Source organism: Nothoprocta perdicaria, unplaced genomic scaffold, assembly GCF_003342845.1.
Source record: "Nothoprocta perdicaria isolate Ctin4 unplaced genomic scaffold, notPer1 scaffold_15, whole genome shotgun sequence".
NCBI lineage: Eukaryota > Metazoa > Chordata > Aves > Tinamiformes > Tinamidae > Nothoprocta > Nothoprocta perdicaria.
The window spans coordinates 3593683-3612032 of NW_020454649.1; the positions used below are offsets into that span (position 1 = coordinate 3593683).

At 38.6% G+C, this 18350-nt stretch overlaps 1 protein-coding gene across 1 annotated transcript in view; it reads left to right on the forward strand.

Moving 5' to 3' along the window:
- SHANK2 (SH3 and multiple ankyrin repeat domains 2) overlaps positions 1-18350 on the forward strand; it is a 254127-nt gene that overhangs the window by 111409 nt on the left and 124368 nt on the right. Inside the window, exon 14 of the mRNA XM_026034675.1 lies at positions 18153-18228. Coding sequence (XP_025890460.1) covers positions 18153-18228 — 76 coding nt within the window. The remainder of the gene's footprint in view (positions 1-18152; positions 18229-18350) is intronic.

Below are 18350 nucleotides of genomic sequence, written 5' to 3' on the forward strand. Positions count from 1 at the left end.
CACATAGGAAAGGGCCACAAAATAAGCATGCACATGTAATGTGTAGTACATTATCTCAACACTCAAAGCAAGATGCGTTCTGGATGCCCGTAGCTGTATGCAGTCAGTGGTCGCTAGATGGCATTCTCTGGGTGCAGAATTTAAGGCAAAAATAATCTGTAGTGCTCAGATTGTAATCGGCCACATTTCAGTGCATAACTTTTCATGCTTGAATATGACGACCTAAGAAGGGGCAAGCTAGAGCAATGGGAGAGGGAGGGGAGGGAAGCATGTTGATATATTGCGTTGAATCAAGGGCTGCACTACTGTGCAGAGTAGTCTGTTCTGAACCCCAACACTGCGCTCGGGTTTGTGAGGACTCTTCTAGCAGCAGTAGTTGCTGGGACTATATTATAAATTTTCATTTATCTATAAAACACTCACTAGGAATTCTTCTAGGTAAGATCATTTGTGCCCTGCATGTGAAACGGAAACCAGCAAAGCAGGTCTGCACTGTGCAGGAGAGCTCTGATGGGCAAGGGATGGAGGTGGGCACTTCCAGACAAGTTCTTGTGAGGGCTGGGAAGGGGGATGCATTTTAATGCTCTGGGGACTGCCTTGCAGAAGCTAAGCAGAAATCCTTTCTGGCACTGAGGACACGTCTTAATAAAACCTGCAGCAAAACTAGCATCGTATTGCAGAATACATAAGACAAGCTGTACAGTTCTAGTAAAATGTGTGTGTGCTAGCCAGCTGTGAGGCCAGTGTCATACTGGTGCTATATTTTAGAACAAATAAAAGCAGTGAGCGCTGATTTAAAAATATGTATTTTTTTAAACTGTATTTCAGATCTGAATCATCTGTTTTGCTCTAATTCAGAGTGCGAGCTGAGGTATGTTGAGTGGCTAAAAACACATTTCTGTGAGCACTGCCAGTTAATACCAGTATATTGAGGGATGTGTTTCCTGGGCTTCCTTGTGGGCCAGCTCTTCTACCTGCATTGTGCCAGGAGAGGGGTTGGATGCGGGAGCCTGTGATTTACCTGCTTTCTGCACTGCCCGAACATTTTCTGTAGAGCTGGGAAGAGTTTGGCTACCAGGACACCTTCAGATACCAGGCTGTAAAATTGCTGGCTTTGTTTGGGCTGATTTCTAGCATGGCTTCATCGTAACCTAAGGACCATGTAGTTTTGAACCAATTAAGCATGAGACTTTCTGCTTTAATACTATAATTACTTCTTCAGCAAGGAAAAGTGATGCTCAGAAATCTAAGCCTTGAAGATTTAAGTACATTTTTTGGTGTTTGTGTGAATAAGAAAGTTAAAGCTGCTGTGAAAACTCCCATTATTTGAAGGCATTCTCTTCCCTAATAACATACGCATATGAAGATATGGTAACTCAGTAGGTGGCAGTCCTCCTAAGCCAAGGAAGAAATAGTGTAAGGGACTGGAATTCAAATGCTGTAAACTCTTTATTAAGTATTCCTGTGTCGTCGGAAGTCAGGAAAGCTGCATCTTTTATCTGGATTCTTCCTGCCCTCCCTGCTGACACTGTTTTTTAATCTTAAACTGCTCTGTCAAATTGTGATAATAAGCCTCTACATGTTTGCAGAGCCGTGCTGTACAAGATGGAAAAAAACTGCTTATTAAGTGAGTTTGTATATTTTTCTTCCACGGCACCAGCAACTTCTATGCTCTTTCCACAAACTGTCTAAACTATCTGACTTGCTCTCAAAAATTTTTTTCTTTGAAGCTGTGATTTTTTTTTTTTTTTTTTGTGATGGTGGTGAGTTTTTTGTCTTTTTTTTTTTTTCTTTTTTCATCATGCACAAAAAGGAAGCTTTGTCATGCACGTTCTACCAGTGCTTTTTGTCTGAAATTCATGCAGGATGATCCTTAGAAAAGGAATTGTGTTCTTGTCTACATGGGTTAATATTCTTTCCTCTTGCACCCTTCTGTGCGCCCACATCAATGCACACATTTCCCTCAAATAGTGTTCATCATGGACTATGCGTGAGACCCCTCTTTGATTCAGGCTGCTCTCAAACACCAGATACTCCAGGTTATCCCAGTTACTTTATAGGTCTGTGTTGCCAGTACACAAACTGTGTGAAAAGTAATAGTATGGGAATGCTTAACTGATGAAGAACTCTAGAAACAGATGAGAAGGCTGCATTTAAGCAGGTAGAAGGGAGGGTTTTGGTCAAGTTTGGCAATGAGCGTGCCTTGTCTTTCTTGTGTGTGTTTGGAAGGATCTATGGCTGAAGGAAAGTGTGGGGCAAATATGAAAATATCTCTAGGAGGTCTCTGCAAACCTAGACTAAAGGTTGGTAGGTAGTGTTTGAGGTAGTCAGTGTATGGGTAGACACTTTTACAATCGAAAGGCAAAAATCCCCATAAACTTAGGGTTCTTGCTCCACTGACTACCTGCATGTTACAGTGTGTTGAGCGAGGGATTGTTTTTCAGCAGGTTTAAATCATTCATTTTGATGGTGATAAGTGTTAAATTATAGATGAGTAGATGAGAAAGGAGAGACCATTGTGTCCTGTGAAACACTAAAGTGCTCTGAACATGGTAGGACTAAATGAACCGTGAGTAGCTCTGGAGGATCTTTCATAATAAAAGGATTTTTCATGAGCCCTTGTGTGTGTATATAGAATCTGTTTTCTGATTTCCTTCTTTTTTCCACCTTTAGCTTCATTGTTTGGCTCATGTTCTTTGAATTATTGGATGTTCTTGTAATGCCCCAGCTTGAAACTCTGACCGGAATCGCTCTAGGAAAGGGATCCATGGTGTCTCATTTGAAAATTACTGTAACTGTTGTGACAGTGACATTTTAAAAAAACAATCATGTTGTAATGGAAAACATCAGGGAAGGGAAAAGATGTAAATGAGGACAATTTAGTTTTGCTCCTTAAACTTTCTAACTTTACTTGTGACAGATATTCCATCCCTGTATGTTCATTTTGTTTGAGAATGTTCCTGTGGGGCGAAAAGTCTGTTTTGCAGAAAGTCTTTTACAGAGTGGGTCTCTTGTGTTATTGAGTTTCTCTTACAGGACCATAACTTGTTAATGTGTGCCAGAAACATTCCTATCTGTACTCGTAGTTTTCGAGCTTTAATAAATACGTGTCATTTTTGATAGTATAGTCCATTGGAATAAATGCAGTTATTATAAGAATAAAACTTAATCACCGCATAATTTATTGGGAGTAATATTAATGAGACAGAAACCATTTAATGTAAAGAGTGTACTTGTTGATTCTTTAATGGTTTTTATACCACATAAATGCCAAAGTAAAATATGCACTACTAATAGGTGTTTAATGATCATGCAGCATATCATCCTGTGGGGAAAATAATTCTACAAATAAATAAATGATATCAGACTTTGCAAATAAAAAAACTAGACAGTGACATAATTTTTCAGTGTTGACCCTATAAATAAAGTGAAATATTCTAGTATATTTTCCACTGTTGTTCTTTCACACAAGATGATAAAACTGAGATAAAATCACTTGCTGCTTTTTCTTTTGTTTTTCTGGTAGGGTCAAGACATCTTATTTAAAAATAAATGAAAAATACTAAATGAGCTGTGTAAAGGAAGGGAAAACAATTGCATCACATTTCTAAGCTTCTTTAAAAAAATGAAACGGTCTTTTTAATATTTTCGCACTAATGTTGTTGGGAACATAACAACTGTGGAAATTTGGGCTAAAAACTTTGAGGCTGTCTGCTCAGCCCCTTTCTGAATGAGGATCACTAGACTGTGGCAAGAAACTTATTAATGTGGAAGTGCTTTTTTATGTTGAGTGTTTATGAGCTGGGTACTCAAGTCAGCATTTCTGTATAGTCCCTTCGTCTTGGTTCCACTTGCTGCTGATCTCTCCATGGGGAGAAAGAGATCCCTAAAGGTATTCGTTTAGGAAAGTGTGGATCTTCAGAGGGAAATGAGAGCAGGATTTTCCATCAATGTGAGGAGGAATTTGAATTGCCTTCTGGATTCCTGGTGAGAAGTTCCTCTAATTTGTGAGTTCATTTATTGTTATATATTGTCTTCTAAACTGCCCCCAATTGTTGAAAGCTACTACGAATATTATACAAGATATTTAAAAATCAAAAATAAAATTCATATATAGTTTTCCTTGATCTTCCTATATAATACTTAAATTTCACCTGGTTGCACCAATCCAATATATGGTTTCAAATGTTATGTCAATTGACACAAAAACATAAACATGACTAAATTCAACTTAAAAAAAAAAAAAAAAAAGACAGAGTTTTGTCTGGGGTGTCTTTTATTACCTATAGTAACAGATGGAGAATAAATTCATTAGCATACATCTTCACATGGAATCAAAGTAAAGCAGGAAAAAACTTTGTCTTTCTGTGTGACCTCTAAATTCCAGCATGTTCCAAATATCTGTAGAAAATGTATATTCAAAATGTATATGTAAAATTACTTTAAAAATGTACAGGATATTTTTCCTGTTTATAGTATGTGGTGTCCATAAAGCTGATGAGCATTCTGATCCCTTCCTGCTAATTTCAGCTCTGCTACCTACCTCTGCTGAATAAATCCATTTTATCTGATGTTTCATTGGGTATATGGGGAAACTGCTTTTTGTAGATCAAAAATCTTTTTTTGACTGAGTAAGAAACATTCTGCTTTGCTTTATTTTGGAGCAAACCTTTGAGGCTTCTGCTGTGTTAGGATATATATGAAAAGATGACTTTCAGTTTATCTGGAGGAAAAAAAAAGATCTCTGAGGCTTAGATAGCAAAATAAACATTGCTAATGTGAGAACAATTGCTTTGCTAAGAATATCTCTGAGTTGGAGGGAGGTTGTTTTAGTTGCTAAGTCTTTTGAGTGTTTTGTGTCTACAAATGATGCTAGAAATAGTCATGCATAACCAGAATTTCAGTTTGACTCTTGATGAAGAAGCTTTAGGTGAGAAATGTGATGGCCGCTGTAAGCCCCAGAGGAGCACCCTCATGGCCAGTCCTGCAAGCATCTTGGCACCAGTGCTGTCAATATTTCATATCTCTGTTAACTGACTTTTTTTTTGCGTGTGTGATTGCACTGGAAGGTGAATAAGAACTTCAGATTTGAACAAATCATTCTGAACCTGCGGTAGTTCTTACAAGTATCCGCAGAGGTCTGAGCATTGGCATCTTACGAACAACCTTGAGCTGCAGACCCATCCTCATTGTCTTCTGGTAACAAGATGCGGTAAAATTGTGCATTTAACTGATTTTAACTCTAAATTATTTACTGGGCAAGTCTAGCAAGTCTACCTTTAAACATCTCATTGCAGTTGCCCTCTGTTAGACAAGACGACTTCTTCTAAACAATATTATTTTATAATTGTGGCATTATGATCTTAGTGGGGAACCAAGCTGCCAGCTTTAATTTATTTTGTGAGGAAGAAGCTTATTTGAAATTAATTTTAAAAGCATGCCCTCTTTTTTTCTAAAATTATTGGGATGATGTACATAAGGTAAGGACTAGTAGTGTCCTAGCACTCCTGTAAATGGTAGTTAGACAGCACTGCATTAAAGCATACCTGTTTAACCAGTTAGATCATTTTGCTTGTCAAAAGAACTCCTCAAGCTGTGCAAATCTTTATCACTGCTCTGTGATTAATTCTAGTGCTGTCTGTGTGCTGGCTTACGTAAATAGAATGAAGCAAGATTTTTTTTTTTATGATTTATTTTGAGGGTTAGAGTCGCGTGGTCTCTCTGAGGATTATTTTGAATACGCTGAGATGCAATTTATATGCAAGAGTGAGATAGGCATGAGAGCTAATGGTGAGAAGGGGGAACTATATGGCTATGAGGCTAAGGGGAAATGGCTAATCCAGGTTGGCTTAATACACTTCGTTACATTTTTAGAATGGAATAAACCCGTTAAGTACCTATCTCAATTAAGTGCATCCTGTGTTTGAGAAACCACTGCAAAACGAGTCACTAATTCAAAATCTCTTCTATTTTTTTCTTTCAATCAAATTTTAGATGTCACAGAATTCACAATAAGATCATTTCAATAGGTCAGGGCTACATTTTGAGTATTACACGTTTTAAAGTGGTTTGGAGAAGTTCACTAGATCATGCCTTTTAAAGTATTTTTCCTCGTGCATTCCCATGCTAGAAGCCCTCATTAATGATGATAGGTTGACATTTGTTAGATTTACTTCTTCAGTATTTTGCCCTTCTCATTTTGCAATGGAGAAACTCTTCTCATCTTAGCTGCGTGTCACGGACCAGAGCAGCAGGTGCCATTCAGGCTGTGCGATGCCTTTGAATTGCCATTTCTTCCCATCTCCTCCCATCCTTGTCAATCAGCCTCCTGAAGCTTTTATTTTTTTATCTCCACATGACTAATATACCCGAAGCATTTGATGTCCTTAGTGCTAATATTTTTACAAATCTCAAAACTCATAGTGAAGAGGCAACATAATTAGTTTTTAACATATTAGTTGATAGGCATTAAGCGTGGTACATAATGGGATTTCCAGAGTGCATCAGTCCTGAGAGAATTCTTTTCCAAGTTAATACTTGCCTCCAAGTTATTTAGACTTGAAAACAAAACAACAAAAACATCTGGAATGGTTAACAATTTCTTACCATTCCTGATTTTTTTTCTTAACCTTTAAATATCTTTGAAAATATCTATTGACATTTGAATACTTTTAGAGATTATAGATTTATATCATTAGACTTGCTAAATCTCAAATGTCTTTTCAACTGGACTACTTTCAAACTGGTTTGCTGCCTTACCTTTGCCTTTTGCTGTGACTTTTGGTGGATTGTTTATGTTTCTTGTCCCTAAATTACCTAATTCTTTAGATTTCAGTGCTGTTCTGGGAAGTACCCTGAAGATTTAGACAGTCACCAATGTAGATGATCAGTTCAGTGATGGTCTTTACTTAAGTGCAAACAGTATTATCTGAATGACATTATTTGAGGTAAAAGACTTTTTTTTTTTGTATGTGTCCTCATAATTGCACATTCAAGTATGAGTCTAATTCTGAATACAGTAATATAGCTCACTTTATTCTTTAAGTGGCCTGGATTATAATCACTCATTGGACAAATTGCAAGCAAATTTAATCAGTATACAGTTTAAGTAATTTTCTAGTCGTTTGTTCATGACATTGTGATTCCTTTATATTTCGAAGAGTCTTACAATAACAATTTTGAAGGATATTTCTTGTGTCATCATAGAGATCTAAAATTGTTAGTTTTAGAATATGATTTACTGTTACGTTAAGTAAAAATCTTAATCTAGTTTGGAATAAGGTTAACTAATCTGTTAGAAAAAGCTTGAAAGGGTCTAGCATGAGTTGTAGATAACAGAATGTCAGGTCTGAAAAGGAAGACCTACTTTCTGCTGCTTTTTTGAAGACTTCAACAGATGAAGAAAAGGCATTTAAGTGTGAATGACAGAAATATAACTGAAAGCTTGCTTAAAGGATAATATATGTTTAAAATGATTGGCAATATGTTCTTTGAGAATTCTGAACCCGTACACATATTCCCGCCCTACCCCCCTTTTTTTAATTGAAATTGGAAAGTTTGTACCAGCAAGAAAACTTTATTTTTGTCTGCAAATTACACAGAGTACAGAGCAGGATTGGGTTCTGTTCTTTTTAGGCACATAGAATGATCATGTAAGTCTTGTTGTTACGTAAATTTTAAGTCTGTTTGCATATAAAGGAATCTGGAAGTTCATATTTCAGTTCAGAAAACCACTGTCAAATTTTCTGCAAAAACATTGTATTTGCAGACTGAACAATATGTCTGTATTATACATATAATGCAATATGTGGATTTACTAGTGAAATGTTTATAAATTTCTTTAGTTTAAAAGTTAAATTGTAGCAGAAAAAGCAAATGCGAAAGTGTCCTATACAACAGCATTCTTTTATCTTGTTTTTTTAGATGTCATTATTAAAATATATTTCCTGCTGTTCCTGTGAGCAATGAAATAGTAAATACAACATGATAAATGCTTTTTGTTGGCAGAATTTTAGTAAGATTCCTGGACAATGGAGTCACCAATAAATAGTTATTATTAATAAGTATACTCTGAGAAAATGATTAAGTACATTGACTAGGAAAAGTATTTCGTAGTAGTTATTTATATTGCTATATATTTTTTCTTAATTTAGAGGTAATGTATACATGCAGACTCAGCCCATCAGCATTGTAACTGAGTTGGAGGTAAGTTCCTTTAGGGTTCATTCCCAATGGTGCCTCGATGTCTGCAAGGAGAGGGAGTGCACAGATTCCCTTTGCATGGAAAGGAGAGATGGGGTCTCCACCACCCCCGTGCTGGCCTTACTCGGCATTCCCAGTACTTGAGGGTGGATGGAGAGCGCTTAGCAGTGGACAATATCCAACGCTGGATATTGTGCTTGAGCAGAACAGAATTAAAAGCGATTCAAAATTTCCGATGTCCTTTCCTCCATAAGCGTGCTCCCTCCATCTCCCGTCCTAACTGCAATGCTTAATGGCCAAAATCTCACCCATTTCAAGCAGGTGGCAAAGGAGGCTACAAGTAGCACGTTGCTGGTGTGCATGTGGATGCTGGACTTCGCATCTGCTCCAGAATTTGAGAGGTGCAGTACTATTTACCTGTTAGCCTCTTTTATTTGTAAGGCATCTTTTTTAACACCTGATACGGACGCAGAGCTTGACAGGATTGTCATTAAACTCCTAGAATTGGGCCCGGTTGAGATTGCTGAGTGTTTCTGAGCAGTGCTATAGCTGCAGCTCCCCGCAAAGGCGAGGGGAGGGAAGGAGGGCTGGGTAGTGGTGCAGTTCAGGAGGTTGTTCTGGCCTTAGGGCAAAACATTTGCTCGCCTGCAGCTAGACCATCCTCGCTCCTGATGGCTAAAATCTGTGCATGTGTGACGAGAGGTAGTAACAGGTTGAGTGTAAAAGGAGCAGGATGGGAGAACTAGCTGGCCTATATAGGGAGCTGCTGGCGTGGCCGCCGTGTGAAGCGCCTGCGAAGGACGTGGCGAGAGAGGCGTCACGGGGGGCTCTCTGGAGACGGGTGCATGTGGCGCGGTAGAGCTGCAGGACTTGGGTGCAAACAGGAGACCCTCCATGCCCTTGCGGACCACGCTGAGCTCAGGCAGGCCATGAAGTGCAGTTCTCCTGTGAATACAGACAACTCTGGCTGAGGGGCCTGCTCTGACTACTGCTGGTTGCTCGGTACCTCAGATGATCTATTTAGTTTTTCATTTAATCATTCGCTCTTTAATGCAAATCAAAATATTCCCTTTCATATTGCTTACTAGAATAACCAAAGTGAAGCATCTTTGACCAGTAATAGGAAGACAAGTATTGATGTACAGTGTTTTTCTTTTTTTATGGCAAAACAAATATATGTTATTTCATTCCAGTTGTTTTTTGCAGCTGATGTGGTCTGACTTCATTGTGTGCTTTTTACGTGAGAGATATTTGTAATTTTTTTCTTTTTTTCCCCTCTTACAGGCAATAAAAGAGTGGGTTTAAAAACACAGAGAAACAGTTTTGTTTTTAGAACGCTACAACAATATATAGAAATGATAGCTGTGCCACGTTTCTAATAGCTAGTTGAATCATATTCTTTTCCTCTAATGGCATGCGTAATTGCACTAGGTTTTCAGGCGTCCTTCACCCGCACTTATTTAGATTAGTGACTGATGCATTTCCATGGAAACCTGCATCACAAGGGGAAAAAAATCCTCTTGGTACAGTGTGGAACTGAGAGGATGTGGGCTTTGAGTCTCTAACTTGTGTAAAATCAGACTTCTTGTCTGTGGTCATCTTGATCGGGATTTTCATTGGTGCTGTACTTCTATAAAAGTAAGAATTGCTTTCGGCAGCATTTTGTATAAAAATTTAGAACACTTCTCAAATCCTATTTTTCTTGAAAGGGCTTAACTTTGTATGTGGGTAAAGTAGCACATTTGGGGATTAGATGCCTGGGCTGTTTCTCTTCGTGACAGTGCAGAAGCCTGCGCGACTCACGTAACGCGGCTAGCAGCGATGGCTGGAAAGTCGGCGTCCAAGAAGCGAGTTCACTTTGGAGGTATTGTCTGTGACTTAAATGAAGAATGAGTGACTGCTTTTTGAAGTGTTGGGGGGAAAGGATGAGTAGAAGGAGATGATGACTGCAGTCAGCACTTGGAAAATGGTCCAGTTTTAAACCTTAGCACTGTGCTGTACTGGTTTTCTCGGTACTTGGTGCATTCTTTCCGTGCAGTGCCTACCCTGCAGTAGCATTATTGGTACTTTCCTGAGAATACTCTAAAAGCTTAATTTGCTCTCAGCAGAGGGGCGTAGAAATTTTCTAACTTTGCGATGTTTGAGCTTGCAACAGATGGCAGAAGTTAGAATGCCTTCTTGTAATCACTTTTATCTGTTTCCACATTGCTGGCAGGACAAGTACCCTCTAGCCTTTTTGAAATGTAGAAATATTTTCAGATTTTGCACATTTGAAACTGTAGTCATCCTAACTCTATTGAATACCAATATAGCTTTTCAAACTTGTTAACCCTAGGCTTTCAAACCAACCATCAAATTTCCATTTTGGAACTGCTTGTTATTCCCTTTTTGAAGTTAATTACCATGTGGCCTGAATCTGAAACTTGTGTGATGAAGGATTTTAAGTGTATATGTATATTCTGATAAAGCATCACAAGTTCAGTAGATTTTTTTTTTTTTAAGCAGTGTGATGTTTCTAAATTTTTTATTTTGATGCTTTTGTATTTCATACAGTGGAGTAGGCTGGCAAGGAAAGAGCTGTCTCTGGTGAGCAGAGAACTACACATCTCCTTCTCCTTGGTCCATGCTCTGCTCTTCCTCCCTGTCCTGTGTAAGCTACTGCACCACACTGCCAGGAGCGTTTTGCTCTTCATCCAAGCTATGATCACAGTTATTAGGTTAGAAGTTGCTCTTAGGCACTTAAAGGAGGAGTTGCAGCATACTCGTCTGTGTGTCTCTTGGTCTTGGTTAATGCTGTACTTTATCAACAGTGAAATGCAGACCAGAAAGCACATGGACGCAATTAAAGTAGAGAAGGAAAAAGCTACTGAGGAAATGTTGACTTTTACTTGCATCTTATTTAGTGTTCTCTTCTTTCATCTTACTTGTTTTTAAATCTTTTACGTACCTGGCAGCCTATTTCAACATCTGCATTTTTTATGGCGTTAAGGTGACCAATTTTGGCAAAGTTTGAGAAGGAGGATAAGAAGAAAGAGAAAGCCGTTTATGCAGGACAATGAGAAGGTTGTATTTTGGAATATATTGGAACTCAGTAAAATTGTCTCAGAAGGATCGGGGAGAGGACAGAAAATGAAGCACTCCAAGCTGTGGACTTTGGTGCCCCTCAGTAAAGAGAAGAGGGCATCAGTGAAGCTCAGCACAAGGCAAATGAGTGTGTTGGATGCTTGATGTGTCAGAAAGGATGACAGATGCTCCCCAGGCATCCCTGCGATCCCTGTGCAGCCTGTTGCAAGGTGAGCAGGACTGCGCCGACCTGGAGCAGCTTCCTGCAAGCCTGGCAAGAAGACAGGACGGACACTGCTGTGCGCGCCAGGGAGTGCGGTGGGAAAAAAACTTGGGAAGGGCCTTGAATTTCTCATGTGTGGACAGCAGATGACTCCTCCTTACGTATTCTAAATTTTCTGTATTGTTGGAGCATGAGGATTTGATGGGTGATTTATCCTGAGTGCAGCTGGCAAGGAGTAAGGCTGGAGCAAGACATCCGTAAGGGAGGAAATGGAGGGGAAGCACTTGTAGCACCATTAACAGTAAAAGTCCATCATAACTCTTGTTGAAAGTTGCTCTATGTGGAAATTAATGTTTTTTTTTTTTTTTGAAATTGAAGAATGGCATTTCAAGGCCTGTATTTCCTAATCTGGACCAAGATAATTCTCAGGCTGGTCTTTGCTCCGTAGGATGCAGAGTGACCTTCTTCAAACCTATTTTTATTTGTGTGATTGTAGATAGGTATCAGAAAAAAATAATTTGGTTTACAGAACACAGCTCCTACCACAAAAGCAAATGCAGAGTTCCTTCATAAGCTTATAAAGGAGATTCGTTTTTTGTGCAAAATCTCTGAAAATTGTTATCTGTTCCTCTTCAGTGGAATAGCTGTAAGAATAGTAGATACTAATATTAAAAATGAATTCTATGTCTGCCAGAATACACTTGAGGTTCTTGTGTCAGATTTATAGCCACTTGAAAACCAATTGCTAAAATGCATATTCTCTAGTGCCCTGCCTCATCAAGAAATAAATGTTGAGGCTGACACTACAATAATTATAACTGATCAGAATTAGATGGCTATTCTGGAATTTTGGTGTTTTATGCCTTTGTAATTTTTTTGTTGTTTTATGCCATCTGAGCCTGGCATAGGGAAGGTGGCACTCTCACATCTTCAGTGTTGGCAGGCAACATTCCACAGCGTTGTGTCTGGCACCTTTTTGATGGTTCACTCTACTGATTCAGTTTCGTGTGGCTCTGCGTTGCCTCAAAGCCGCAGAACTTCAGCTCTTCAACAAAAACAAAATCTGCAACCACTCTAGAGAGTAATATAGTAACCGTTAGAAAAACGACATCTATCTTTCTAATTAAATGTTAAGTTTTAGAATATTCCTTTTTTTTTTTTTTTTTTTGTATTATTTATTTTAGGGGAGGAAGGAAGGGGATATTAAGGAGAAACATAGGCTGAATTTTGTGTTAGCAGATCAACAGAGGATCCTACTAAGGCTGGACTTCTTATAAACGTGCAAACATCTTGCCTCTGTTTTCAGCATGCTGGATCAGGACTTCAGATGGCCCCTAGTGCTCATAGATAGGTTTTTTGACTTAAAATGAGTTACACTTACTGAAATGCAGAAAGTTAGTGTTTGACTATGGCTAAGCACATGCATAAGCATTGCAAGATAAAGGATACAAAGATTGCCTCCACCGAGTGCAAAGAATAAAATCCCACAAATATTTTTTTTAAATTATACCTGGAACTTGAACAAGCTGTTAAGTTTATCTTAACTCCTGCCATCATCTTGGATTATGTTAGTGTTATTGAGAATGTTAGTGTCACTCACAAGATTATTTGCTGGAAAGAATTAAAATATGAAATATGGTGTTATAATTGCAAACTTTTGTACTGTAAAACAGTTCCAAAGAACTGCAATATCACACCACCTGAACCTTGGAGTTAAACAACACATCCTTATCTTCAGAGTAAGTAATATTTGCAGCAGATGGTATTGTCAGCAAGCAATAAATCAAAAAATCTTTGTTCTATATAACTTGGAAAAATAAGATTCCTTTCTTATGTGCTCAGGTGCCATTTGGCGTAGAGAATGGTTTTAAATAAAGTACAGAATATGCATTGGTGCACTTAAGTTGCTCCATTTTGGACCTGATTTGGTTACAGCAATAATTTAAACCTATGCAAAGAGATTGACTCCACACTTAATTGCTAGAATCTGAGGTCTGTTACCAGCCCAGGTCAACATCCATCTCTTCACAGGCAACAAAGCCAGAAAAATCTCATAAATCTTGGGGCAAAAGGAGAAAATAAAATTTCCCAACTGGTTGACTCTGATGACATCACCCAGACCTATGTTTGTGTCTCTACCAGACACCAAATAATTTAGCCGTTTCAGTGGGGGCATGGGCTTAGACCGAGACTGTCTCTCGGCCTTTGCATGAGGCTGATGAGCTGTGCAGATGTGTCAGAAAGGTGGCACGGAGGCACTGAGGTTCTGTAGCAACCCAGCAGGAGATGCTCCTTACAGAGAGATTGAGCATCACTGCTGATGCTTTTGGGCAAATATTGTGCAAAATGGAAGAAGAGCTGTGCAAGAATAAGCTCTGTCTACTGTGCCTGCATTTTGCAAACAGATTAGTACCTAATAAAGGAAAGACCTAGTTCTGACATGAAATTTACCTTAGAGATTTGTCTCGGTCCTGATGTGCATGTAACTGCTTCTTCATAAGAAGCAAATACAGGCGAAGGAAGTTCTGTTTCCAGTCGGATTTATGCTTCAGCACTAGAACTGTATACGTAGCTTAACCTCATTACAAGACTGCTGATTCTCCATATTAAGCTCTGTAGGCATTATTCAGTGTTAGAGAATAAGAAGTAAGTGCTTGAGCAATTGCTTGATGTTTTTTTCTATGCAAGTGAGTTTTCTCATGTAATTATAGGGAGAACTAATGATATGAGAAGCCACTGTTCTTCCATAACTCCCTCTCTAATAGATCTCACTTGCATATCTCAGTTATTACAGTTTCTCTTGCAAACAAACTTGCTGATTCGCTGTGTTGATCAGCCATTTCAGCACCCTCTGTGAATAAACTAATTCACTGTATTCTAGCTAATCTTTTTCCAAGGATGCAGGATGGAATCAACATCATGACTTTGCATCCTTCTTTTTTAGTAGGGAAGAAAAAGATGGGGGACAACCAAGGAATTGCTATTCCAGTCAAAGTTGTCCTTAAGACATTTCTATGCCTGTTCTCATATCTGAAAGAATTCAAATACCGTGTAAGATTGGATATTTCTCAGGTTCCGCCTGAGGAAAAATTGTCTGAGAGTGATATGGGAACTGAATTTTGAGAATTTAAAAAAAAATCATATACAAGTTTTTAAAAAATAATATATATATGTTGTGATTGCTTAGTGGCACTGTGGGTACAGTCTTTGGTATTTGTGAAGCAAGTGGATACTTCAGTTATGGTATTTGTCTTTCATTAATCTGATCGCATAAAATAGCACTGTTTTGCCTGGCACACGATGCAGTGTTTGTTATCCCACTACAGCATGGATACAGTAACCTGCTTATGTTTAACAAACGGGAAAAATTAAATGCAGCTGCTAATGATGAGGTTTTAGTATTTGTACTACCACTACACAGCGCAAATACCTTATTGTTGCTGCGCTATCGGCTTTGGTGGTTGATAGACCAAGGAAAAACAATTTTGCTCTTTTCAGACCTTTTTGAGGCTCTCATCACCCTAATACTGAAATTGCTCCTTCGTGCCTTCTTTATTGATGTGGACAAAGCCTCTGAGATGGCTGGCTGATTTTTGCAGTGCGAAGCGGGGAGACTCGTTGTGTTCTTATGGGACGTTGTTTCTGTAGCTGTAGAGAAAACCTGGCTTTTTGTGTGAATGGTCCCTGTGAACCACTGTGCAGTTAGCCAGGATCTTTATGCTGATGCTTCTTGTCCAGATATGGCCTCCCTATGTTGTAGCCTAGAGATGGATTGAGGCCTGTAGAAGCCCTCTATGCAAATAGAAATACTACAGAAAATGTAGTGGAACTTCTCTAGTAAAGTAAGTCTGCATCTCAAGTGATGTACTAACATTCTTTTCTGTCAGTTTTAAGGAAGTGACCATTTTTTGCAAACTGATGTTTTGTCCAACCTCCTTTTGAATTGATAACGTTAATCTTGACACAATAGTTATGACTGTAGCAATGACCCTAGGATCAGGCAGTTCCAGCTTACCTCAGAGTCCTCTATTGGAAATGTTAAACTTCAGAAAACCTAGAGCCATAACAAGAGATAAAAATTTATTTAGCAGAGAAAAACTGTTGAAAGGTAGAAGTAACCAACTGGTACTGTTAGACCTGCTTCCTTTAATTCTTGATTGAACTAGGGAGGGGAAAAATATTTTTTTAAGCTATCACCCATAGGTTCTTTGTGTTCTTTAGTCATTTACATGGCTTATGGTTTGATTTGGGTTCACTGTGATGATTGAGCCCCGACCCTTCCCTGCTTAGGGCTGCCTGCACTTGTGCTGTATAATAAGAGAGACTGGAGACTGAGTCAGGGTTTGAGGGTAATTAAAAGACTGCACAGCAACCTGAGAAACACCACTTACCCACACGGAGGGCCTGCAAGGCCCATGGCCTCCTGGAGAAGCCCAGTGCCTGCATGGTGACACGCAAAGGAGTGGGACGAGGGGGAGCAGGGACCTGCTGCCGCTGGCGGTGCCGCTGTGCAGGCTGCATCGCTGAACAAAGCTCGCCGTCTTGCTGCGTCTCTCCCTTCTTCCCACCCACTTTGTATTCATTAATAGCACCGAAATACCACGCTGTAGAAAACAGTTCCTGCAGAAGAAACATCTGGCTCCTTAAAGGCTTGTGCAATGGGTTTAAGATATTCAAAATATCCTTCATTATACCTGATTCTAATTATTTTCAACAAACTTCTGAAACAGGCCAGTGATAAACTGTAAATGGAATCCAGGTTTATATTTTTATATGAGGCTTCTGGCTTCTTTAATATCCCTTGATATTAAACTATAATTTTTAGGTAGGTGCTGGTGATTGTGGATGCAGTCTGGGTCCTATGTTCAGTGTTGCTTCCCTTGTGTGTTCCACATAGGTGTGGGAAGTCACCTGTAGACAAGTCCCAGGTCTGCAGCCCATGCAGGCTGAAGCCAGGAGGTAATCGTTCCGTCCATGCCTTCTTCCCAAATTCTGACTTTTATCTGCAAAGTGCTCCTTGGCTCTCTTCAAAGCCAGCCATCCAACACCGATGTGCCTTGTTTCCCCTCTGCAGACTAGCAGTTGGTCTGCTGATAGCACTGCATCCTCTCTCTCTGAGCAGTTTTTATTATCTTGAAGAGCTATGGCATCATAGGGGCATTATTCCTTGAGGGCTATCTCCAGCTTGGAGAATTAATAAAGATTTTTTTGCATGGAGCTAGTCTGGCCTGTAGCAAAAAATTCCTCAGCCATGCAGAGCAGGATTTCATGGTCACAAGCTAAACCAGAAATACTTTAGTTTAATTCCTGATGAGTGTTCAGACAACTTGATGTGATGGCACTTGAGGAACAACTTGTACTTAGGCAAGACTTTTCTATGTCAAAAACCCTTGTTGCTGTTGCTTGAATGAAAAACGCATGTAAAAAGAGGCCATATGAGAGATTCTTGCTAGAGAATAACAGATACCCTAGCATTATTTTAGTAAAAATCAAGTTAGATGAGCCTTATAAAACAGATACTTTTAAACAGCAATTATTGTAATATATAAAGTGGCCAAAGGTTTCTCACTCCTTCCCCTGCCCCAACCCTAGACTTTTTCTGTTGTTGTTGTTCAAGTTTCTCCTTTTTGAATTCTTTGGAATAAGCTTGTGTGATTTTTGTATCATTTTGGGGTTATTCTGAAGAAGAAAGTAACAATAAATTACCTACTTACTGTAAATTTTTCTTCTCCCCCATTAGTGTAATATATAACATTTTTGTGGTAGTCTTTAAATGCAGATTATGTTCTCTGCTGTAAAAACTGAAGCAGGCAAATACTTTGCTAGTTTCTGTATCTTTCCTGTATGCCCAATATACTGATACTCTTATAGAAGACCATTTTTGAGAGCCTTTTGCTAATCTAAGAGATATGTTTACCTTTGTCTGATGTTCTCCAGGTATGACTCTAAGTACTTCAACTTGTATTCATGCTAACCCAACATTAATCTCAGTGAATTAGGGCTTTTTTTTTTTTTTTTTTAAACAGTTAGTCCTGTATATGGTCCCATAAATCAATGCTGCAAACATTGGTTCCTCCATTGGAGTAGATTTCTTATTAAGAAAATGCATAAATATTGGTTTTTAATGTATTTGACATTATAAATGTCAAATTTAGCAGATGTTTTAAATCTTACTCCTTTAGACATACCTAATTCTTTAAAGTGAGCTTTCCTTGTTTTTTATTTAGTTTTAGTTTTGTGTATGTGTGTTAAAACAAAAAATGTCATTTTGCATTCTTTTGGCTAACCTTTGCTGCTTTTACTTCTTTCTTCCCTTAATTTGTTTCTTAATCCAAGCTAGAAAACAGTCAATTGAGATTGGACTTGAAAAGTTTGGCTAGTGAGAATGCAGATGGGGCTTTAGAACTTGTGAATGATTTAATACATCATCTACAGAAGTTTTCCTTTCTCACTTGTGTGCTACATGCAAGAGTATCTCAATTGCAAAATCCAAACTTCCATCAAAACTACTTGAGACCATGTGAATTTTTTTAAGTACTAAAAATTGACCTATAGTGACGTATAGCAGAAAATTTGACTTAGAATTGCAAAAGAAAAGCAACACTTGATTTATCCCTCTTTTCCTAAACGAAATATTATTAAAAGATCTCTTTCTTTTGTGCAGAAACACGAACAGATAGAACAAAGAAACTCTTTAGACACTACACGGTCGGATCCTATGACAGCTTTGATGCTTCAAGGTAAGAATCTTTCCATTTGATCACACTCTGTTTGCCAAGCCCTTTTTGGATTTTATTTATTTGTTGCATTTGGTTTAGTCTTTGGAGGGGAAGAGAGAAGGATTGTTAAGGTGAGCATCTCA